The following is a 26,324-nucleotide window of genomic DNA, read 5'->3' as shown; positions in this document are numbered from 1 at the left end:
AGCTGCTACAAAGTGATTATAATTAGGCGCCTGGTGAAGCAGGATGTGTCAGGAAACTGGAAAATATTTCAGGTGGCTCTGGACACAAAAAGAGACTTTATATATTAAACGCATCTAGATAACACCGCAACCAAAGGACCTAAACCTAAAAACCAGGGGGATTTTATTATTATTCTGACACAGGATAAACAGGAACAGAAAGGGCAGAAGAAAGAACTTTTAACAAATTTGCAGCATTTTAATACTTTTGTATTAGCATAGGTCATAGGAGTAACCTGAAGTGGTCTTTGTCACTAGAAAGCAAAGCCAGCTGTGATATTAAAAAAAGAACTCACGATAAAGCCTTATTTAGAGTGGAATTGGAAAGAGAGTATTGAATTTGCTTTGAACAATTTTCTCCAGCAGAATTGCAAATAAGGTTGAAAGTATACCTGGGTTTTCAGTCTCCCTCATTTGTTTAGATGGTGGCTCATCTGTATCCCAGGGAGTAGACTGATTGATAGGTGTCTGTCCCCACCTTACACTGGTTGCTAATCCTTGTGGTTGATTATCTGTCTTGGAAATGGAAAGTGTCTGCCAGAGAATGAAAGAAAACATATCAAAATTAGACATACATACACAGAATCCTTATAGTGCTTTGCATGTTTTTGTATAAAATTTTATATTGCATTTAACTAGGCCATGGGTGTCAAACTCAATCGCATCATGGGCCGGATCGTGATGCATCGTGATGCTTTTTGCCTTTGCGGAACCGGGGTGGGTGTGGCCTATGCATGACGCATCCGGCCTGCGGGCCACCAGGTTGACACCCCTGAAGTAGGCCAACATTAGACAGAGCAAGCTAAATATAATTTTTATTGTTTGAAAGGTATTATGATTAATCCAACAATTGTTATCTTAAGGCGGCTATGAAAAGAACACTTCTACTCCCAATTTACTTACTTGCCAGGACAATCAGTATGTACCACTATAAAATTTCTGCAATGTTGCTATCAATGTGCAAGGTATTCGATAATTCATCCCTAATACCATTCATTACTCATCACAATTATCTGACTTTGCCCAAATAATTTTTTTTAGCTATCTGGGGGTGTGTGTGTATAATTTCATGCTGGGATTTTTTCTGCATTGTCCCTATTCCAATAATGAAAAAGCAAATGCCATTTTTGAAGAAATGAACTTTCTCCAGAAGTCAATTGAGATGTTAAAGAGGCCTTATTGCATAAGTATCTTTAAAACTGAACTAATAATACATGAAGACAATAGATGTTGCACCAAGTCTGTACTGGCTATTTTTCTGGGTATTAAAAGAAATGAGCAGGAAAGAGTAGGGTTTTGTGATACAAGCAAATGGACAGCTTTATATAAATATCCAAAGAAAAAATACATGTTTAATATGATAACCAAGGTGCTTCCCAGTTTCTCCTTATGTCTCTGCCAGAGAAGGGAATTAGGCTTTCAATATTATATCCCTCCCTACACAAATGTAACAACAATACAGACCTTCTTTATCACCATATGGATATCTAGATAGGTTCCAAGAGAAAAAGAAGTTGTCCAAAATATGTGCGTTCTAATTTGTATGTATTTGTGGAGGAAGTATCATGTTGGCTAAATTAAACAGAATATCTTCTGTCAGTCAAAAAATTCTTTTATTCTGCCTCCCATCAAAACATGGTTCACAATTCCTGATTCTTAATGAGTAGGTTTACCTGTCAGAATGCAAACCCACTGCCAAACTAGTATTGATTCAGTCAGAAAGAAGCTATAAATTTTAATTTACAGTGCCCAATAATCTTGGGGTACAATGAAGGAAATCAGAAATAGAGAAGAAATAGCCCAATAAAATTTCTGATTATGGAATGTTTAATGCTAAATGAAAAAAACAAACCCTAATAACAGACTTATTTTTCTGTTTTGGAATGCTAAATTTTGGTGATCTTGAAGATACAATGATTAAAAGGAACTGTTGTGTCTTTGGTAGAACACAGGAACATTTATTTTAGCTTTAATTATCTGATATGTTCGTTGGCCACTGTAAAGAGATGGGCTTTCTAGAATGTTCTGTAGACATCACAGGAACTAATTGCATTATGGTGTACTTTGCTTTTTAGCTTTCATGTCACACACTTATTTGGATTAAATAAGGAACACATGAAAGAGGTAAATTGCTTGAAACACACTTTCAGGTGTGCATTTCAAAAGGAAAGAAAAGAGAGGCCAAATGTCTACTTGCTTGAATAGACAACCTCTGAAAGGCTTTGTGGCTGTGATACTTCAAAAGCATATACTTTAGGAAGAGACAGAAAAGAAGGTATTAAATATCAAGATGTCCAATGGCAATGTTTTGTTTATTTACTTATAATATTGCTAATCCTGCCTTTCAGTCAATAGATGCACACCTTTCAGGAAAGAAATATTTTTACCATACACACATACACACTCCTTTGAATCAGTCATATAAAACAGAGCAAAAATTACATAATAGAATAGAATAGAATAGAAAGAAGATAAAAGAAGCTGGTCTATTCTGTCAGAAAAGGGAGTTTTACCAGCTGACAGTCATCACCAAGAAAGCCTCCAAACCTTGGCTCTTGAGAAAAAGGACTTATAAACTGATATAAGGAATTGGTTCACTTTTGATAGAGGGACCTAGACAATTTCCTCATGTGATAAATACAGCGGCTGCCCTGAGTTACAGTATATCATTATTTTTAAAATAATAGAAAGTCAGTAGATGGTCTTTGGAAAAACCTGGCTCCAATTGAATTAGGCTTGAAAGATAAGAACCAGAATCTTAAATTGAGCCCAGATGCTAATTGATATACGTATCATATCCCAACACTATTTTGGCTGATGTAATCTGCCAAATCTATCATTTCGAACTGCTTTCCAAAAGGAGCCCCATATAGCCTATTTTAATCACCTAGTTCAGAGATTATGTAAGTATGATGGTCATCTATTTGTTTTCAAGCTGCTTTTCCATGGTAGCCACATTCAAAATATTTGACTAGATATCTTTTAACACAATTCACAATACTTCATTTGAAATCCTGTAATTGTCACACTTCACATGCTTCATTGTCTATGCTAAAGCCTTTGATTGTGTGGATCACAACAAATTGTGGCAAGTTCTTAAAGAGATGGGAGTACAGACCATCTTATTTGTCTCTTGAGAAACCTTTATGCGGGTCAAGAAGCAACAGTGAGAACTGGACACGGAACCACTGATTGGTTCAAAATTGGGAAAGGAGTCCGACAAGGCTGTATACCATCGCCCTGCCTATTTAAGACTCCTGCAAGACCCTTGGATTGCAAGGCGATCAAACTGGTCAGTCCTAGAGGAGATCAACCCTGACTGCTCTTTAGAAAGCCAGATCCTGAAGATGAAACTGAAATACTTTAGCCACCTAATGAGAAGGAAAACTCACTGGAAAAGAGCCTAATGCTGGGAAAGATTGAGGGCAAAAGAAGAATGGGACGACAGAGAACGAGGTGGCTGGATGGAGTCACTGAAGCAGTAGGCATGAGTTTAAATGGACTCCAGAGGATGGTAGAGGACAGGAAGGCCCGGAGGAATGTTTTTCATGGGGTCGCGATGGGTCGGTCACATCTTTGCAACTAACAACAATTGTCACACACCGATCAATAAGTATGGTAATCTTCTCAATACCAAGCACAAATTGGACACTAAAAATATGGGGAAACAAGCTGTGAAAAAGAAAAGAATAACCTGCTAAGCAAAATGTCCTAAAGGTTTGCAAGTTCAAATTGTGGAAGAATATGGATGAAATATAAGTAATATTCACATGCAGCCAGCGTAAAACATATGTAAGTAATGCTAAACTTGCCACTTTCAATAAACATGAGGGATCTCTACAGTTATACAATAGCAGGTTATATTGATAGTGAAGAAAACATTTCTCTCAATAAACTACATTCATTCCACATCAAACGTATAGGAGGGAGCATATCTCAACAATTAAATAACCATGATGAGTCTCTCTTATTATACAGGTAGTCCTCTACTTACCACCATAATTGAGCCCAAAATTTCCATTGCTAAGCAAGACAGTTGTTAAATGAGTTTTGTTCCCTTTTATAACCTTTCTTGCCACAGTTGTTAAATCATTGCAGTTAAGTTAGTAACACAGTTGTTAAGTAAATCTGGCTTCCCCATTGATTTTGCTTGTCAGAAGTTGCAACTGTCATATATACATGCCAGTTGCCAAGTGTCTGAATTTTGATCATGTGACCATGGGTATGCTGCAATAGTCATGTGAAAAATGGTCAAAATGGTCACTTTTTTCAGGGTTTTATATTTAAATGGTCATTAAATAAATTGTTGTAAGTCGAGGACTACCAGCCTTAATAAATAATTTCTGTTTTGCTTGTAGCAAAATAACCGAAAATCTTCTCAATGAAATGATCAAATTCTAACACTTTTTCAGTTTCTCAAACTAAAGGCATATGTACAAATAAAAACCAAGCTCTACACAGATGTATTAATTCAGGCAACAAATGCTGTTAAGTTTCTTGCATTCATCTGATGTTTTTACAGCTGTATTAAACTCATAATTCAAGAAATTTAATGAAAATGTTCTGTAACAGTAAAACAGCTGTTTCTTATGCAAAGGAAAAGTTTTGCTTTACTTCAGTTTATTTTTAGATTTTTGTTTTGCCATTTTCTATCCTTGACTGCAAATAAACACAAATATCTCTCAAGTTGTTTTCTAGTCCTACACTAACTCATGGCAAAAAAAAATATGTAAAGCATGTTGCCTCTGAAAGGGTCTAGAGCAGGGATGTCAAACTTGCAGCCCAGTTTAGCATATGTGCTGCGGAAGCGAGCTCTGCCCATGCCCGGTTTAGCGAAGGGGAAAAAAATTATGATATGTCATGTGATGCCATTGTGAAGGCGCAAGTTTGACATCCCTGTTTCAATATAATCCTGTCCATGAAAGCTAAATCGCCAATCCTGTGTCAGCCTGAATATGGTTTGTAAAATTTGGAATAATTTTGCTAGTTCCTTTCTGTCATTGTAAATGTACAAATGTAACGATCTTTACATGCATACTTCTTCATGCTTAATTATCAATTACACTGAAAGTTATACCATTAAATAATAGTCCCCAGAATAGAATATCTGTATTGAATGAAGAAGACACAAAATGATGGTTCATATCGAGTTCTTTTTGGAAAGGTCAATATATAAATTTCAGATTCTTTTTTTTCCCCAAAATTTCTTACATCCTTACCCTTCATTGGTGAAATGGTATCTATCCATTTATGACCCCAACTGCTTAGCTATACGTAGATGATACTTTTAATTTCATTCTCCTTAAGAAATTTGCTTTTGACGGTACTAGGAAAAAAGACTTTGATCAGTTATCTGATACAATTCTAATACTTTCTTAGGCTACAGTTAACACTTCTAATTCATACAATCTAAAGCATCTACAACAGGGCTGTCAAACTCCCGGCCTGTAGGCCGGATACGTCACACACTGGCCACACCCAAGCCCGGTTTAGCAAAGGGGAAAAAAATCCCGATACATCACATGATGCTGCCATGACGACATGAGTTTGACACCCCTGATCTAGAATATAGCATTATAAAACCAACTCAACTGAAATGCTTTGAGCAAAATGGAGAGGAAGGGAGGGAGGGAGGGAGGAAGAAAGGAAGGAGCACCATAAAGATAGATAGAATGAAAGGATCCACAGCCTGAAGGAGGCAGGTGCTTTAGAGTTACAATATGCTAGCTGGTTTAGTCTTAGCATGGATTGTGCAAAATATCTGCTAGGATAGAAGCAGCTACTGAACAAGACAACAAAAGTGAACGAAACCCAATTACCTCTGCTTCAGAATACATACTTATAAAGACAAGGTATTATCAGGACACTATTCTAGGGCTGTTCCAGCTCCATTATCTATTGGCAAATAGAGTTCTGTGCTCATTTTGGGTTTATATATGGAAAATATTTCAAGTGAAAGTAGCTTTTTCTTTCTGAAGAAGGATCATGGTATCACTAGAGATAAGTTAAAAAACAAAATAGGAGCAATGTTAAGACTGCAACAATCTGCAGAATGAAGTTTTCCCAGCTATCAAGTAGCAATATTTCTTCCGTTATGATTAATTTCTAAGAAAGCCTATATTGCTTAACACAATGTAAGCCGCCCTGAGTCTTCGGAGAAGGGCGGGATATAAATTCAAATAATAAAAAAATAAAAATAAAAAAAATTTCTGAAAAGTTTAACAGTGCTCCAACAGTAATGATGATGTATGCCAAAGCCATAGTTCCCTTTAGAAAAAGGTAGGAACAGTAATTATTTTCATTATATAATGAAATGCATTTAACAAAAGGGAGCCAAGTGATATAATCAACATGCATGCCTTTTGGATACTTGAAATGCGGGAAGAGATTGTGGGAACTAGGTAGTTTCATAAGGATGTACTAGAAAATCAAGATCAGTGGATAGAGCATCAAAGATTATGGTCCTCGTCATCTGACAAACTCCTATCTGAATTCCTGCTCCTGAACTCTCTCTTTCTTTCTTTCTTTCTTTCTTTCTTTCTTTCTTTCTTTCTTTCTTTCTTTCTCTCTCTCTCTCTCTCTTTCTTCCTTCCTTCCTTCCTTCCTTTCTGTTGTGCGACAATCAATACACAATAAATGAAGCCTTTTTCCTCAGTTACCATTTCCAGTACTTTCAGCAATGAATCTCATAGATAACTGAAATCCAGACTTCCCTAATTTGGATTCTTCAGATATATTCAAATTCCAGAAAGTATCTAGCCATCTGGGAGTTACCTATAATACATTCCATCTTTCTACTTTTCCCTTTTTCTTTTCTTCCTTTCTTTCTTTTGAGAGAGAGACAGAGAGAGAGAAAAGACATCTGGAAGGCTGCTCTCCCAGGTGCATTACAGGCCAAACCTAATATATGTTTGTTCAGTTCAATAAACAATAAAGAAATTCAGAACAGTGTTTCCACCCTACCTTTAAAATTGGGCTAACAGATTTGCCATGACACATACTTACTCCCCATATCAGATTTCAAGTTTTGCAGCATTGTTTCCCAAGATTATCTCTGCTGTTTTGATGTTTCAGCTCTACAGCAAACAATGTATTATGTTTCCACAATAAGAAATTTATAAATCAAATATACTAAATCAAACACATTCTTCTGTTTGCATTCGAGCACTTTCACAGAAGAGGCATTTATAAAGGTTTTCATCTGGCTTTGCCATCATATAAAACATCCTGTGATCATAACTTTATGTCACAATATCAAACATGAATCAGTCAGAAATTCAACCCATTTGCTCGTAACCTCACCATTTTTAATATTTGGGAGATTCTACAGCCTTTCATATATTACTTTACCGCAGTAATTTCTACACTTTTTGCAGTAGGATGGCTTTTTTTTCATCAAATCATTATGATTCTTTGATGAGTAGAACTAATCCTTGCCGGGGGGGTAACATGCATGGCTACATCTTGGAAGAAGGTAAAAGGACTGAGAGCCAGTAGCCCTTGTAGACTCTCTGTAAAGATTGGTAAATGTATTTCAGTCATCCTACTTCCTACTGATTAAGCCCTCAAAGGGTCAAGGATGCATAGTGGTGAACAACAGCCTATTTATTCTTGCACAGATTGTACTATAAATTGTTTGCCATCCTTAATTTAGAATGGCCCAAAAACTTTTTATCTCTGTTTTAGATAGATAGACAATTTCAGACTATTTAAAAGAACACACACACACACTTTACAATGCAATATAAATATGAAATTACATTTAAAAGAAGAAAAACTGAAAGAAAAAGAAAAAAAAAGTCCAGGAAAATTATATAAACAAAGTAATCCCCCAAACTTTAACCAGTTTGCTCGAAAGTCTTCTTCCCTGTCACACTGAGAGACATAATAAATAAAATCTATCAAATGCTGATAAATAATAGACCACACATCAACAATTCTGTATAAATTTATCAAATGTCTAAAGAAAACAAGGCACAATATAATAATCTTTTATGGCAGCACCCCCTTGCCCAGTCTGCAAGTCTCAGATGTGTTGATAAATTATTGAGGTTTTCATTGCCTGGGCCAGGTGGAGCAAGTTGGTTGTTTTCAAATACGGTTAGGTCACAGTGCATATTTTCATCACTGGAAGAGATGTCATGGGACTGTGTGATATTTGTGGAAAGAAAGAAACAGTTGATCTTGTCCTTTGGGATGGTTTGTGTTATGATAATGCCAGATGCCTACTGTTGTAGGCATTCTCTGACTTGGAAGTTCAAGTTTTTTATTTAAGAACTAGCTGGATACCCCTGCTTCGCTATGAAACTATGTGATAGGGCTTGATAAATTGACACTTAAAGCTTGAAAATTAATACAGTCTATTTTTTAACCACTCATTATTTAGTTAGAGACTTAAGGTAAAGTAAGTTTCTGTTACAGATGAAGAACATTATTGTTAGTGTAACAACAATGAAATAGATGGGCTTAAGGCTTAAGCCCTTTAATCCCAGCAGCAACCATGGCTGTTTTGTCTATGTAGCCAGGTTAATAAGTTGCATAACATAGACTTTCAATTCGTCCCTCAGATGAATTGCTCAGGATCTCCCTGTAAACAACATTCCTGGTTTTGCTGTCTGGCTGGAGGATGACCAGGTTGTCAGGTGAACTGACTCTGGAGCATGCCACATAGAACTGGCCATGGGAGAAACAGCCACTTGTCAGATGCACACCAGCCACTTTCAAAATGTCCCTGTGCCTTATTGATAGTGATGGGTAGCACACCTTAACGGGAAATTGTAGACGTTTGAACTCAAAGTGGTAGTCTGATGGCTGATTCGTAACAACCTGTTGCCTCTGCTGTGGAGAACGATATCTCTCTTCTCAAAATCCTGACCGACAATGAGAACAGCCACTTCTGTAGTCGTGGGGGCATTGAAACGACCTCGGTGCTCTCCAGAAGGCTTCCTATCGGCGTTAATCACCACTTGTGGCCCTTAAGAACAGAATCAACAGCAGCCTTAAGTTTCAGAATATACTTCTTGTGTTCACGCAGCAACTTCTGCACTTAGCTAACCAGTTGTGGATTAACGCCTGGGTAGATTCCACAACGGATATCCCTCTCATTGTCATCATCACCAACAAAGTATATCTGGAGAAATGAAGGTTGCTGCTGAGACCCCGCTATGATACTCCCTATTCTGTGGTAGACCTGCCCCTGCACTTTGAATGTTGACATAAATTTTCCCTCCTTCACCTCTCTGGCTCCAAAACTCGTCATCTGGAAGCATCCATTGTACTTCTGGACAGCAGAAAGAAAGTACTTTGCCATTGGATGCTGGTGGGTGAGAAGGCTGTGTAACGGTTCAGGGTAGGGCTGAAGGGGAGGGAGGTGGACTTTACCGCCACTGCAGCACATCCTGGGACTCTCATCCTGCCACTTTAAAGCATGGCACCAGGCACAAGGAAACCGGGGTCTGAAATCAACAACCTTGTCCCTGGAGCAATCAATCTGAGGTTCATATTTAAAACCAGAGAAATACTTATTAGTCTAAAGCATCTCATTTGTGACTGATTAACGTAGGGGTTATTAGATGTATACTTTTTTACAGCCTATCTACTGACTTGGGTCTGACTTGAGTTTGATGATATTGTGTACAGCTTCCCTTACTTGTGTTTTCCTAAACACACCTGTAAATCTTTTTCTGTGTTTTTGCCTCTTTTCCCTTTAACTGGTGTTACAGTAGAAGGAATAGATTCATCTGAACTGAGGAGGAAAATAATGGGGGGGGGATCTGCCTCTGCCTACCAGCATCCATTGGTATGTATCTGGCTAGCATCCTGTCAGTGTGTGAGAGAGTTCAGGGGTGTTTGGAAACTCAAACAGTATTTGCTATGTGAGCAAGAAGGAGACAGGAAGGAGGCTGGGCGGGGCTTAGCTAAACTGTTCTGTGGTAAAGCTGCTTCCTGCTGTGAAAGTAAAACTGAAACTGAAACTGAAAGTCCTCTCCTCTGCTTGTGTTTTGCATTTGGAACAGATTTCTTTTGAGGTGGGGAGGGGGAGTAGAACTCCTTAGCATCAGAGGGCTGTTTGGAAAGTGAAACAGTATTTGCTAGGTGAGCAAGAAGGAGACAGGAAAGAGGCTGGACGTGGCTTAGCTCAAGTGTTCTGTGTTAAAGCTGCTTCCTGCTGTGAAAGTAAAACTGAAACTGAAACTCCTCTGCTTGTGTTTTGCATTTGGAACAGATTTCTTTTCAGGTGGGGAGGGGGAGTAGAACTCCTTAGCATCAGAGCTAATTAGTATTTCCTATATTAATAATAATATAGGAAATACTAATCCTCTGATGGTCATTTCAAATAATCCTTTCTTAGTGAGCACCTAGAAGCCAAGAGGAACATATGTGGCAAATTTCAAGTTTGTAGGCTTTACGGTTCTGGAGATTTCGTGATTAATGCATGAGTGATTTTCGCTTTTATATATATAGATAACTAGAAACATGCTCTTGTGGATATTTTTACAGGACCTTTCAGTACATGGTGCTTAATAAGATCTCTGGAATCACTTGGGTCAGGAGGGAGGGTCCTGATGCCATCTCACCACTGTTGTCAAGGCTGGGGGTCTGTGTGCAGCTCCTGATTGCCCAATCTTAGTCTTCATTTTTTGTTTTTTTTTGTTTTTGTTTACATTTATACCCCGCCCTTCTCCGAAGACTCAGGGCGGCTTACAGTGTATAAGGCAATAGTCTCATTCTATTTGTATATTTTTACAAAGTCAACTTATTGCCCCCCCAACAATCTGGGTCCTCATTTTACCTACCTTATAAAGGATGGAAGGCTGAGTCAACCTTGGGCCGGGCTCGAACCTGCAGTAATTGCAGGCTACTGTGTTCTTAATAACAGGCTTTATCAGCGTGAGCTAAACCGGCCCTTGCACACGGCCATTTACAGCCGTGATGTGACGCCCCATTAAAATTCTGGGTAGTGTTACCAAGATATGGTCTTTGATTTTGAAATACCGTTGGTGTGATATAAATTAATCTTGTTTCTTCAGATATTTCTGAGTCATGGTCTGGTTTCGGACTATTTGATTGGCTGGTTGTTATTACTCGGACGTGGCCCGATATCTTGTGAGCTGATGGGTTATTATTTTATTTTGTAGTGGGGTGCCTGTTTGTTCATTTTAAATGCTATCTTCGGGATTGCCGTTGATGCAGTTCTTTTGTTCTCAGCAGTTGGTAGACGGGATCAATGTCAATATGTCTGTTTATTGACTTATTGGTGGAAGCCAAACAAGTATGTACGCATGTATTTTGTAATATATATTGTATTTTTATTTGTTTATTGTAAGTTGCCTACAGTCATGTAAAAGTGAGATGGGCAGCTATGTAATTTAGTAAATAATAAACAAACATACAAATGTTCCAGAAACTGACATTAATTCATGTAAGACATGTCTTACTATTTCCCCATAGTAAGGGTTGAAATTAAGTTTTTGGGGTTGAAATTCATACAATTGGTAACACGATTTTAGATGAATTATTGCTACTTAACAATGCTCTGCTTAGCTCCATCTCTAAAATTGGAATCTATCAAGACACCAGTAAATATACATTTTTCATGCATTAGGAATAGCCAGAAGTTTTACTCTATAAAGTTGGAAAGCTAAATATCTATCAGAATTGTAGAAAGGGATTTCTGTTATGAATGATCTAACATTATTTGAATTAGGATTTGAGGTTTTATAATAAGGGAAGCAAGTGGCCATCTTTGCTTTCTTTGAGACATACTCCTCTCAAAGAAATCACGTTACTTACCACTTTTCTACCAGCATTTGCACATCTTCAAATGCATTCATTCCAGTCCCATTCTTTAGTAAACATTCTGCCATTGTAGATAAATTAATTTACATCTTCTGATTTGGGAGCATTTTTGTGTAACCTATAGTTCTCCACATCATTTTCATTGTCAAGCACAGCCTCTGCAATCTTCAATCCATTAATTTTCAGGTCTATATTTTGTTGCATAATGCATCAAAATGTCTTCTACAGATAATTTAGATTCTCTGTACTGGTCTTTGACCATAATTAACTGAAACAAACATTTAGGTTCTCAGCCAAAAATAACATATTATCTAAAACTTAAATGACATGCAACATTTATGTTCCTGACCAACATATTTTTAGTGTTACCAGAAGCATTCCTTTTATTTTTTCCCCCATGAATATGTGGAAGTTAATTCATATGTTCATTTTTAACTTTAGAAGTTAGCTTAAATATCTGTCTAAGAGGCATGTAGCCCAGTGACCTTGGAATGGGTATAGAAGCCAGAACAGATGCCCGTCCTTCAGTGTGAATGGAATGGTGTGAAAAGATGCACATACATTAAGCACCACTGTTTATTGAACATGATAATAATATCTAACAGGATAGAATCCTAACAGTGTAAAAAGTAATAGGCAGGTTAATTCTGGTAGTTTATCAAAAGCATTCCAGCTGTAAAGATCATATTGTGATAAAATAGTAATATTTTTCTCATTCCTATCCTATGCAACACACCGATATATGATCTGTACTCAGAGCTTTGCAGAAAATCAATACATACTATAAGTTTTCTTTCTTACAATCCTACATGCTTCACATTCCTGACATTACAGTCCTATGTACTGCTGAAGATAAAAAATCCCCTGCCTATTACCGAGCTGCACTGTATTTCCCAAATTTTGTTTATTGGCTTGTAATTCTGGCTAACTCCTTTCTAGGCATAATATAATAATAATCATATTATTATAGCTGCCCATCTCCATACAAAGTGGCTCACAAAGGATTAAGAGAATAATATTAAAAGCAAAAAACTAATTAAGGATAGAATAAAACCATAAAACAAAATCCACAGCTGAGGTAATTGTCTCCATACTTAACAACTAATCTAGTCACTGCACCAGTTCTACCATAATCTAGTGCCCATTGGCACAGCCATGTTTTTAAGGCTTTTGAGAAAGTCTAGCAGGGTCAGGGCCAATCTGATATCTGGGGGAATGCTGTACCACAGGGTAGGACCCATGTCAGAAAGGGCCCTCTTTCTGTGTCTCACCAGATAAGAGCCCCGGGCAGATGGGACACAGAACATGCCCCTCCTACTGATCTGATGGGATGGATAAGTGTGATTGGCGAGAGACAGTCTCTCAAATAATCCATTCTCACACCACAAGGGGCTTTATAGGTCATCACCACTACCATGAATTGCACTGGGAAGCAGATTGGTAATCAATCTATCCCACAGAGCAGGGAAGTAAGTGTGCCAATCAAGAGCCACACTTAACTGCCTACCCAGCTGCATACTGCACCAGCTGAAGCTTCTAAATATTGTTCAAGGCTAGTCCCAGATTACCCACATTGCAGTAATCCATACGAGAGGTGACAAAGCCATGAGGGACTGCAAGCCCTTCTAATCTAGGAATAGGCACAACTGACTCAACTGTGCTATCAGATAACACCGAGTGGCTTCATGTAGATATTAAGCTGGAATGAAGAAGGTACCGAATCTTGATATCCTTGACTGATTGAATATCCTTAATAATAAATAATCAAATAAATCATATTTTACATTAATTCCTTTGTTGTGTATGCACACAAATAAATGTATATTAAACCACATAAACAAAATCTTAATTTAATGGAAATCCCAGAGAATTCACATGTATTGGAAAAATGTTCCAATCTGATTAATATAATTTGTGTGGTGATGTCATTATGCAAATAATGCTTATCATTATTCTTTCTGGTTTAACCAATATTTATAAATAATGACATCTCTGTTCTTAATTACTTCATTGGTTGTAGGAGGCTTTCAGATAATGTTTTTAGTAAGACAGGAGTAAATGGGTTACTTTAATTATTCCTGCATCATATGCAGCATTTCCTGCTAATAGTAAGTACAGTATTGGACAATTTAGATGTATTTTGAGCAGTAAGCTCCAAATGTCATGAAAGCCCAATCTTACTCCAAACTTTCTCACACTATTCTATGCAATCTTGATTAGAGAGATTATGTTGCAAGATCTCATACTGTTGCCTATATCCCAGCAACAAAGAAGTATGGTACATGCAGTGCATTTATATGCTTAGGATATAACTTGAGATCTTATAAAATTCTAGTTTTTATAGTCAAATGAAAAATAGTGAGAAAGCAGTAATATACACAAGCAATAGCACAATATACTTTTGCATCAGTTCTGAAGATAGAAAAATATGCTTCAAACTATTCTTCTACAGTTATGAAGGACCTGCATAAACTTATTGTGGGCTTAACGAATTAAGCCAATCCCCAAAGTCACATGGTTCCTCCAGAAACTTCACATGATGTGTTTTTTTTTTTTTTGTTTACATTTATACCCCGCCCTTCTCCGAAGACTCAGGGCGGCTTACAATGTATAGGGCAATAGTCTCATTCTATTTGTATATATTTACAAAGTCAACTTATTGCCCCCCCAACAATCTGGGTCCTCATTTTACCTACCTTATAAAGGATGGAAGGCTGAGTCAACCTTGGGCCGGGCTCGAACCTGCAGTAATTGCAGGCTTTGTGTTCTTAATAACAGGCCTTACCAGGCAGAGCTAAACCGGCCCCTGTTGAACGTCAATAGCACAGAATCTATGTGATTTTGATTTTCCACAGCTGTTAATTTTACTGACAGCTTGTATAGACAGAATAGCTTTGTGCTAAAGAATTTTAAATCTTTTATATGAAAAGTCAAAATGGAGCACAAGATCTTGCAGGAAGCAATAAATAAACTGGTCAGCTGACAAGCACCTTTGTCAAAAGGTTGTCTGTAAAGTAGGAATGTTAGCATTATTTTATAGAGCTTATGAAACTACTGGTATGAATTATGCTCTGACAACAAAGAACTTCTTTGAAAGTAATTTCCATTTTTCATTCTGAAACTTTTTATTTGTGTCGTATATATTGAATGTTGTTTGAATTTACATGCAGTGATTTTTAGTTTTATTAATTCCATATGTAAAATCATTAATATAGATTAGAATTCTGACTTGATTCATAAAATGTATTGAAAGTGACTTCCAGAGAAACATGGCAAATTGAAGATGCCACGGCAGAAGGAGGAGCTGGTTAACGTATCAGTTCTCCCAACTCCTCTCCAGATAAGGAGAGAATCTGAGATCGCCCATAGTGCTTCTCACAGATGCTTCCCACAATGAAACTGTTAACCTAGAGCCATCTTTGAGTATCTTCATGGTTGCCATAGCAAGACTGGATGGAGCTGTGGGAAAGGGAGAGGGGAGCAGAGATAGCTAGGGGAATATGTAGCCAAAATAACATTCTTCCGGAAACCAAGGACACTCTCACCAGCAACTGGAGGGATGTCGATGAGAGGCATCTGGGATGGAGAAAGAGACCTGAATAGGGCATGTGATGATTGTGTGCGATAGGGGGAAGAACTCTGGATTTTGAACTGGCTGGGGAAAACCTGGAGGACTTCAGATTCGGGTTTTCACCAGCTGTGCCAATATGACATGCCTAATAAATCTATACTTTGAGGAACCCTGCACTGGAGTTTTGATTTCCTATGGGCTGTTACTTGGAACCCTGACCGAAACCATAAAACAGTGTTCTCTAGCGGGGTTTTGCGCCCTAGGAGCTGGAATATTGAACTTTGCCAAAGCTGCCATTCAGAGCCTTCAAAGAAACATTGGGTTCACTCACTTTCTTTCTTAATCACTTTCACTGGAAATAGGTTATAAATTGGATATTCAGAACCATGAGAAGGAACATTACACATTAGGTAGTTTTATTTTACTGGGTGATTTTCCTTCAATCCTCAGCAATAGGAGGCTTATGCAAATTTAAGACCTAATTTTTATTTAGAAATTAGAAACAAAGGGGTGATTAGAATGTTGATTTTGGAATGTTTACATGGACTAAAGGGTCAGATTGACTAGAAATAAAATTTTGTAATAATTATAAGAATGCTTCCTATGATTTGTTTAAAATCCTATTAAAGATACAAGAAGATAATTGTAAAAAATCTTTCCCTGAAAAAATGTTGTGGATTAGAGAAAAAAATGATAAGAGGAAACCTTGAAGTCTGGTTACTAGAGGCAATCAGAAAGAACTAAAGATTATAATTAAAGGAGAAAATCTAGTAAAATACAGAATGCAGGAAAGTATTTTAACTCTGGTAGCATTTCAAGGAATTGGTAACAATACACTCAAAGCTTTTTTTTTTTCCTTCAGATTATCCATTACTAAAAAAATGGGTGCAAAAGAGGAGATATAAGATACAATTGAGAATCAGGCAATTTTGGATATGGACAGCATACAAGAATGATATTGACAAAGATTTTACATGGGATTTACAAATAAAACTATTCTTAATAGCCTAAAGGGACACACAAATAATGAGTCAAAAGAATGACTTGGATTTCTACTCAGAAAAGTGACTTGGACAATTTTCTTTTTTGCATGTAAAAAAAAGATGTGCTATACCTATGAAGGGAATTTCTGAGAAAAGATAGAGAATGAAAATAAATAATCTTCTGGAACAAACCTCTTTAACATATTCTTTGGCTCAGTCTTTGTTAACAGTGATGGCTCATATCCGACATTCCCCAATCGTACTAACAATGAGTACAACGACTTAACACATATAGACTTCACAGAAGATAATGTTGAAAAAGCTCTTCGCAATATGAAACCATCCTTATCTATTGGGCCTGATGGACTATGTGCATACTTCTTAAAAAAACTTTCAATTAATATAGCAGAACCCCTAAGCATAATCTTTGATAAAACTTTCATGACTAGTTCCCTTCCCAAACTTTGGTTTCTAGCCACAGTCATCCCTATCTTCAAAAAAGGAGATCCCAGCCTAGTTGAAAATTACAGACCAATCTCTCTATGCTGCGTCACTTGCAAAGTAATGGAATCTATCATCAACCATTCCATTACCCTCCACCTAGAAACAAACAACCTACTCTCTAAGAAACAATTTGGTTTCAGAAAAAACTTATCATGTAACTTACAACTTCTCCACTGCAAAAACATATGGACTACTAACCTTGATCAAAGAAAGGCAATCTACATAGACTTCTGCAAAGCTTTCGACTCAGTAGTACATGATAAACTACTCCTCAAACTAAAATACTACGGCATTTCAGGACCTCTTCACAATTGGATAAATGCCACAGACAAGTGGTCAAAATTGGCAATGCTCTATCAAATCCTGTTCCTGTCAAAAGTGGCGTTCCCCAAGGAAGCATTCTTGGACCAACGCTCTTCATACTATACATAAATGATCTTTGTGACCTTATCTCAAGTTATTGTGTTCTCTTTGCTGACGATGTCAAACTATTTAACACCAACAATACTTCTACCCTTCAAAAAGATCTTGACTTTGTATCCGATTAGTCTAAAACTTGGCAACTCCAAATCTCACCCAGCAAATGCTCAGTCTTACATATTGGGAAAAAGAACCCTAACACAAAGTACAAGCTTGATGGACATTACCTTACAGATGACCCCCACCCTGTTAAAGACCTTGGAGTTTTCATATCAAATGACCTAAGTGCCAAAGCCCACTCCAACTACATAGGAAAAAAGGCTCTAAGAGTTGTAAACCTAATTTTATGCAGCTTCTTTTCCAAAAACTCTACTACTAACCAGAACATACAAAACATTTGCTAGACCTATTCTTGAATACAGCTCACCTGTCTGGAACCCATACCACATCTATGACATTAATACAATTGAACGTGTCCAGAAATATTTTACAAGAAGAGTTCTCCGCTCCTCTGAAAACAACAAAATACCTTATACCACCAGACTTCAAATCCTGGGATTAGAAAATTTACAACTCTGCCGAATCCGACAAGACCTGTGTTTAACACACAGAATCATCTATTGCAATGTCCTACCTGTTAAAGACTACTTCAGCTTCAATCGCAATAATACAAGAGCAAACAATAGATTCAAACTTAATGTTAACCGCTTCAATCTTGATTGCAGAAAATATGACTTTTGTAACAGAGTTGTTAACGCTTGGAACTCACTACCTGACTCTGTGGTCTCTTCTCAAAATCCCAAAAACTTCAACCAAAAACTGTCTGCTATTGACCTCACCCCATTCCTAAAAGGACTATAAGGGGCGTGCATAAGAGCACAAAAGTGCCTACTGTTCCTGTCCTATTGTTCCCTTTCATTATATCAATTTAATATAGTTGTTGCATACTTTTGCTTATATATACGTTTATATGATGTGTTGTTATTTTATGTCAATGTTTGCGTATACTGTTGCGACAAAATAAATAATAATAATAAATAATAATAACATTACTTAGAAGGAATAAACATCAAAACTTTTAAAAGGAAAAGATTTGTAATGTTCTCTTATGCAACCAAAGTTAAAGTGGCTATGTTTTTTTTTTCCTTAGCAGCTTTTAGTTGTTTTTTTACCACAACTGAATGATAAGGCTTTAGAGATTTGTTTATAGATAACATATGGGAAGGAGAGATTTGTTTTTGTTGTATTTTAGAGAAAGTGATAAACTATGGTATTAAAATTGAAGGAAAGTATTACACTTGCAAAGAAGTTTCTGAGAGGAGATGAAGAGAAGATGATAAAAAAATAATTTCTGAGACGTTATTTGAAGGAATATATTTTGATGATTAAGATTGAATGATATGGTTTATTATTTGCTAATAGATAAACAATAAGATATGGTATGAACAGATTTAGGCTGAAATTAGAAAAGCTGATAAGTTACTGAAATGGTTATTTCTTGTCTTGATGAAGGAGGAAGCGATTTCTATATATTTTCCTTTTTTTTTTTACATTCTGAACCCTTTTTTCTTCCTTCCTCCCTTTTTTCCTCTGTACTTTTTAATATTTTTCTTAATTTGTATTAGATTTTTATCTTTGTATTTTTAAACTTCAACCAATCATTAAAAAAATAAAATGTATTGAAAGTAAATAGCTTTATATACTTGACCATCAAAATTTACCATTCAGAAAAAAAGTAAAAGACAAGAAAGACTTGCATAAAATATTGTAAGTGCTAATTTATAAAAATAAATGTAAATTTATTAACAATTACAATAACCTAAATAGAAACTGCAATACATGTCATTATTTTAGAGAAATCAGATATGTTTCCTGTACAGATTTGAACTTTTTAGAAAACGTTATATTTTTTACAGGCTTGAAAATCTTTTGGAAAGAGTACACTTTCAACAACCTAACTGAAAACCTGGGGGGAATCCAATTTTCTGCAAATGTAATTCTAAGTTGAAATTGGCACCTATGGGAAATTATTATGACTTGAATGATATACCTAAAAGATTAAAGAAATCCAAAAATTACCTGAGACATACTACTTGGCAATAATATGGAGGCATTACTGATCAAAAAGATGAAGTGTTTCTGTTCTTCAAGCATGTTAACTCATAGCAATAGCACTTAGACATCTACCACTTCACAGTGCTTTACAGCCCTCTCCAAGCGGTTTACCGAGTTAGCTTATTGCCCCCAACAATCGGGGTCCTCATTTTACCGACATTGGAAGGATGGAATGCTGAGTCAACCTTGCGCTGGTCAGAATCAAACTGCTGGCATTGGGCAGAGTTAGCCTGCAATACTGCATTCTAACCACTGTGCCACCACGGCTCATGCTTGGTGTGCAAATGATATTTATCTCAAATCTGCTAGAGGATGACCAACAAACCTTAATTTGACCGGTTTACATTATATCACTATATGCTTCAGACACAAGTCAAAGAGAGCTGTGAAAATATTTACAGACTCCTCGCATCCTGGACATAAACTGTTTCAACTCCTACCCTCAAAACGACGCTATAGAGCACTGCACACCAGAACAACTAGACACAAGAACAGTTTTTTCCAGAACAGCATCACTCTGCTAAACAAATAATTCCCTCAAGACTGTCAAACTATTTACTAAGTCTGCACTACTATTAAGTTTTTCATCGTTCCTATCACCCATCTCCTCCCACTTGTAATTGCATGACTGTAACTTTGTTGCTTCTATCCTTAAGATTTATATTGACTGTTTCCTAATACGATTTGATTGCTTATTTGTACCCTATGACTATCATTAAGTTTTGTACCTTATGATTCTTGATGAATGTATCTTTTCTTTATGTACATTGAGAGCATAGGCACAAAGACAAATTCCTTGTGTGTGCAATCACACTTGGCCAATAAAGCATTCTAATCTAATCTAAAAAAAAAAAAGAAGAGCTCCTTCAAAAATGATGCTGAATTGTAATATTTAGTGATCAATATCGCATACAGGTAAAACAACAACAATAATGTTAAAATAATTTAATTGCATTAAAAACAAATTAGAATTAGTTTTCATGTTAGAGCCATCTATTCTTATTTATTCTTGTTAGTGCCCTTTTGTTAGATCAGAATCTGCCTTGCCATAAGTAAACCTTTTCTACCAGCCCAAGGATACCTTTCAAAATTCACTCTTTTCAGAAAGTAAAAAGTGTTTGCTGTAACAGCAGTACACCATGATTGACCAAAACTGTAATAAAAGAAAATCCACAAAGTGACTGAGGGGATCTGATAAACTGTAAAGGGGCAAATTTAATTTTCTGTCAAAATTCAGCCCACTCCAAGCTGGCGATGGAAACAATCTGCAATATAGAAGAAGGCAAAAGGACAAAACATGTTTTTTTCTTTTTTGTAATGATGTAAGTGGGCCCGTCTACAATAAAATCAACCTAAATGGCATGTTAAGAATTGCTTCCATGGTAGATGTCTAGCACAGGTCTTTTCCTTGACAGGCTAACAGCAACTGAATTACTGAAGAACGAATCAACCCATCTGCTTACACTATTATTGCTAAGACTTTGTCTGCCTAAGTGCAAAGGGCCAAGGCATGATGTCCAGATTGAGCAATTCAGTTTCATTAAATTGCCATTTCAACTACTGAACAGCTATTTCTAGAATTAAGAGTGACATTATTGGTCCAAATTGATCAAATATTGAAAAGTTTTTACAGAATAATCTTACTTGTATATCTATGAGCCTCTGATTAGTAAAAGTAGGTGGTTTATCTAACTAAATGCATATGGCAGTGATTTTTGAAAACATTTCTATTCATTTTGATTATGCCAGTTTTAAATTATAAATTAGTTACTTTATAACCACTTTTTTAAAGGAATAGATATTTCTTTAAAGAGATACCATTTGTTTTGTAGCACCAGTTTGTAAAGTAATTTTTAGATACGTAGATTTGTCTAAATGCTTGAAGAATACATTTTTCTATTATTGGTTTTATTTATTTATTTAGTTAGTTATTTTTTTATTACAGGTAGTCCTCGACTTACGACTGCACTTGAGCCCAAAATTTCTGTTGCTAAGCAAGTCAATTATTAAGTGAATTTTGCCCCATTTTATGATCTCTTTTGCCTTTGTTGTTAAGTGAATCATGTGGTTGTTAAGTGAATCTGGCATCCCCCCCCTTGACTTTTTTTGTCGGAAGCCGCCTAGGAAGGTTACATAAGGTGATCACATTACCCTGAGACAGTGTGACTGTCATAAATACATGCCAGTTGCCAAGCACACACAATTTGATCATGTGACCATGAGGATGCTGCAGTGGTTGTGTGAAAACCAGTCATGTCCCTTTTTTTTTTAGTGTTGTTGTAACTTTGAACGTTTGTAAGTTGTAAGTTTGTAAGTCCCATATATTATTTTTCCCTATTCTTCCCCACTCATGGTATTTCCTAATTGAGAATCACCGAATCACCGAACACCTAAAAGCAAACAAAGTAATAACCAAAAGCCAACATGGGTTTGTCAAAAACAGATCATGCCAGACTAATCTTATTGCATTCTTTGACAAAGTGACAAAATTAGTAGACCAGAGGAATGCTGTCAATATAATTTACTTGGACTTCAGTAAAGCATTTGATAAAGTAGACCATAACCTACTACTAGATAAAGTAGAAAAATGTGGGTTAGACAGCACCACCACCAGATGGATTCGTAACTGGCTGACCAACCGCACTCAACGTGTAGTCCTCAATGGAACTACATCCACATGGAGGGAAGTATGCAGTGGAGTACCCCAAGGCTCTGTTTTAGGCCCAGTACTCTTCAACATCTTCATCAATGACTTGGACAAGGGGATAGATGGGGAACTCATCAAATTTGCAGATGACACCAAGCTGGCAGGAATAGCCAACACTCCAGAAGATAGGCTCAAGATACAGAAGGATCTTGACAGACTTGAACATTGGGCGCTATCTAACAAAATGAAATTCAACAGTGAAAAAAGTAAGGTTCTACATTTAGGCAAAAAAACCCAAAATGCACAGGTACCGTATATGTGGTACCTTGCTCAATAGTAGTAACTGTGAGAGGGATCTTGGAGTCCTAGTGGACAACCATTTAGATATGAGCCAGCAGTGTGCAGCAGCTGCCAAAAAAGCCAACACAGTTCTGGGCTGCATAAACAGAGGGATAGAATCAAGATCACGTGAAGTGTTAATACCACTTTATAATGCCTTGGTAAGGCCACACTTGGAATATTGCATTCAGTTTTGGTCGCCACGATGTAAAAAAGATGTTGAGACTCTAGAAAGAGTGCAGAGAAGAGCAACAAAGATGATTAGGGGACTGGAAGCTAAAACATATGAAGAACGGTTGCAGGAACTCAGCATGACTAGTTTAATGAAAAGAAGGACTAGGGGACACATGATAGCAGTTTTCCAATATCTCAGGGGTTGCCGCAAAGAAGAGGGAGTTAAACTATTCTCCAAAGCACCTGAGGATAGAACAAGAAGCAATGGGTGGAAACTAATCAAGGAGAGAAGCAACTTAGAACTAAGGAGAAATTTCCTGACAGTTAGAACAATTCATCAGTGGAACAACTTGCCTGCAGAAGTTGTAAATGCTCCAACAATGGAAATTTTTAAGAAAATGTTGGATAACCATTTGTCTGAAATGGTGTAGGGTAGGGGTTTGGACTAGAAGACCTCCAAGGTCCCTTCCAACTCTGTTATTATTATTAGAATCATCATTTAATAGTATGAATAGGTTCAAATACATAATGTTAATCTAGCCACATGCATTAATCTAAATTAAAATTAAAATAATCCATTATATTTAGACCAGTCAGTATTATTACATTATATAGAAAGGTGTGAGGATAGTTGTTTTATTTTAACACCTTTTCTATTTCCCCCCCACTACAACCCTGTTAAATGGCTGGGGGGAAAAGTGATTGTCCCAAAGTTACCCAATTAATTTTCATGGATGAAAGTAGACTAGAACCTGGTTCTTCCTAGTCCTAATCCAATATGTTAATCTTTACACCACACTGGCAATACACTTGTCAGGCCATGGCATGCAATTGTCATATGAATAAGATTCTATAATTAATTGACAGATTGAAAATGAAGGGAATATGAGTTTTATTCTGATTTGTTACTATCTGCCATTATTAGTCATATATGAATTATAAAAAGTTTAAGATTGTTAACAATTAATAAAAACACAATTGCCAATAAAGCAGTTTATGTATTGAAAGAATACATAATTTATGTATAAAGAATACAGTACATAAAGAGAAAATACATTAAGAGAAAAAAATTGAGTAACTTCTTTTGGATTATATTTGTTGTGGTTAAAATATGGACTGCATGTAGCCACTGCTAAAGCTGTTCAATTCTGAGTGTAATACTAATTTATAATTATTTGCACAATCTAGGAACAATAGTTTTTATTGAAATTACATTTTATTTACATTTGTTATATATAATACACATGAAGAAAACACAATAATGATAATGGAGAAAATTATATTGCAAATTATTCAGGTTTGTATGTCAATACGGGTTTGCTCTACACACACACACACACGAAAAAGATGTGTACTTTGAAGATAAAATGAGAATTTTATTTAGGTGAAAATGAAATATTCTGTAAAAGATTTACAACTTCCTAAGATCCCCCATTCATTTTTCCCCCCTGATGTGGTTATTTCTTAAGCATGCTTCCCCAATAATTGTGAAACTTGTAATCTTGTAATCACTCATTTCATAGCAAAAGTCAATTGCTAGAAGAGAAAATCTCTGGAGGTAAAGATAATTTAAGTTGGTATATGCTGTATTTCAGCTTGGTGTACTCAGGATATCTATCAAATGCAAACAATTCAAATGAAAACAAGAAAAATAGAAGCCAACTATATACTCATTTAAAAATTGCAATACAAAAGTTGAACCCCAGGGAAGTATAACTCAGCATACAAGCCGACAACCAAATCCCTTCCCCACATCAGATCTTCAAATAAAAGCAGCTCCTATCGTCCAGAACTTGTTCTCTCCCTGCCTCTTTTTATTCTCAAAACTGGAGCATCTCTCCCAATTTCTTTCTATTCTTCTTCTTCTTCTTCTTTTTTAATTCAGGCTGAGCTTACTGTTTTCTTTTTTCTTTTGGTTGAAATGAGAATGGGAAGAAAATATGTTCTCCAACTATCTCCTAGATCATTGGGAGCTATTTATCCTCAATTTCTTCAAATAAAAACTGACTAGTGTTACTTAGGAATCTTTACCATCATAGATAAGGTAAAGGTTCCCCTCGCACATACGTGCTAGTCGTTGCCGACTCTAGGGGGCGGTGCTCATCTCCGTTTCAAAGCCGAAGAGCCAGCGCTGTCCGAAGACATCTCCGTGGTCATGTGGCCGGCATGACTAAACGCCAAAGGCGCACGGAATGCTGTTACCTTCCCACCAAAGGTAGTCCCTATTTTTTCTACTTGCATTTTTATGTGCTTTCGAAACTGCTAGGTTGGCAGCAGCTGGGACAAGTAACGGGAGCTCACCCCGTTAAACGGCAGCACTGCCGACCTTTCGATCGACAAGCTCAACGTCCTAGCCCCTGAGTCATTGTGTCCCTTATTACCATCATTATTACCATCATACTAACCCTATTAACTTTTCCAGCTCCTGTTCTCAAACTCACAATATCTAAGTGTAGCATAGTGGCTAATGAATAAGATTTGGCAGATCTGATTCAGGTTCCCAAATCTCAGCGTCACTAAATTACGAAGTTGGCAAACTGAGTCAAATGGATTTTTGAAGAGAAGACTATAATCAGGAACTATCAGGAATAAAATGAAATGACTAGGAAGATTCAGGATATTTGAAAAAAGTGGTCGTTGGGAAAAAAGGGTCTTCCTGCAATGCTGACAGCACAAACATAAGGCCAAAGTACGGTAAGTTGCAGTGCACATTTCAAATATGAACTACTGCAAAAAACAAATAGATGTTTCCTCCTCCTCAACCATTCCCGCCCCGCCCCGAAAGGTAAGAGCCTCCGGGAGAAAACCCAAAAGAGAAATTCTTAATTTACACTTTGCTGGGTGAGTGGGGGAACAAAGGGAGCCATGGACTTCTGAGGAAAATCGCATTCTCATTCTCTCATCCGGAGGTGTCTCCAACCACCCCTTCCTTCTAGGGAGGAAGAAGGCTCCATTGACTGTTGCGCCACTCAAGCAGCCCTATCTTGCAAGCTGGCATCCAAGAGAGTATGAATACACACCCTCCCATCTTCCTTTGTGTCACACAACCTAAAGGTTTCTAAGAAGCATAACTGGAAGGCTCAGTGATGCTGAAGCGGCCCACAACTTTGCCAAATTTCAATCCCATGGGAAAAAGGAGTCCCAGATTTTGGATACATTCTGCAAGTTAGCCCATTCGAGGTACCTTGGTTGAAAAATTGTTGTCCTATGATACACTGTTTTGCCCAACGAAGGGTTACAAATAAACAGACATGAAACTTTTAATAGTCTATAGTTAATAATACAATTATTAAATAATCCAGATATATTTTCTAGACCTTCATCGCAAATGTTTTTTTTTTGTGTATGTGAGATTGACTATTGGTAGATGTCACAAACTCATGTGCAAATTTTCTTGGACAACAGTTAGTCCTCGACTTGCGACCACAATTGAGCCCAATATTTATGTTGCTCAGTGAAACATTTGTTAGATGAGTTTTGCCCCATTTTAGGACTTTCCTTGCCACAGTTGTTAAGTGAATCAGTGCAGCTGTTAACTTAATAACCCAGTTGGCAAGTGAATCTGGCTTCCTCATTGACTTTGCTTGTCAGAAGGTCACTAAGGGTGTTAACATGATTTGGGGACACTGCAACCATCATAAATATGAGTCAGTTGCCAAGCATCCAAATCTTGGTCACATGACTAGGAGGATACTGCAAAAGTCATAAGTGTGAAAAATGGTCATAAGTCACT

The 26,324-nt window shown here is 36.8% G+C and overlaps 1 protein-coding gene across 6 annotated transcripts in view; it reads right to left on the bottom strand.

Moving 5' to 3' along the window:
- Positions 1-26,324, bottom strand: part of KLHL29 (kelch like family member 29) — a 490,936-nt gene that overhangs the window by 187,573 nt on the left and 277,039 nt on the right. For all 6 annotated transcript variants that reach the window (XM_058179678.1, XM_058179658.1, XM_058179633.1 and 3 more), the window contains one exon: positions 432-573. In XM_058179678.1, the coding sequence (XP_058035661.1) occupies positions 432-573 (142 nt within the window). The remainder of the gene's footprint in view (positions 1-431; positions 574-26,324) is intronic.

Source organism: Ahaetulla prasina, chromosome 1 (assembly GCF_028640845.1).
Source record: "Ahaetulla prasina isolate Xishuangbanna chromosome 1, ASM2864084v1, whole genome shotgun sequence".
NCBI classification, from domain to species: Eukaryota; Metazoa; Chordata; class Lepidosauria; order Squamata; family Colubridae; genus Ahaetulla; species Ahaetulla prasina.
The sequence above is the reverse complement of the archived record's forward strand: the minus strand, read 5'-3'. Positions and strand labels throughout refer to the sequence as shown.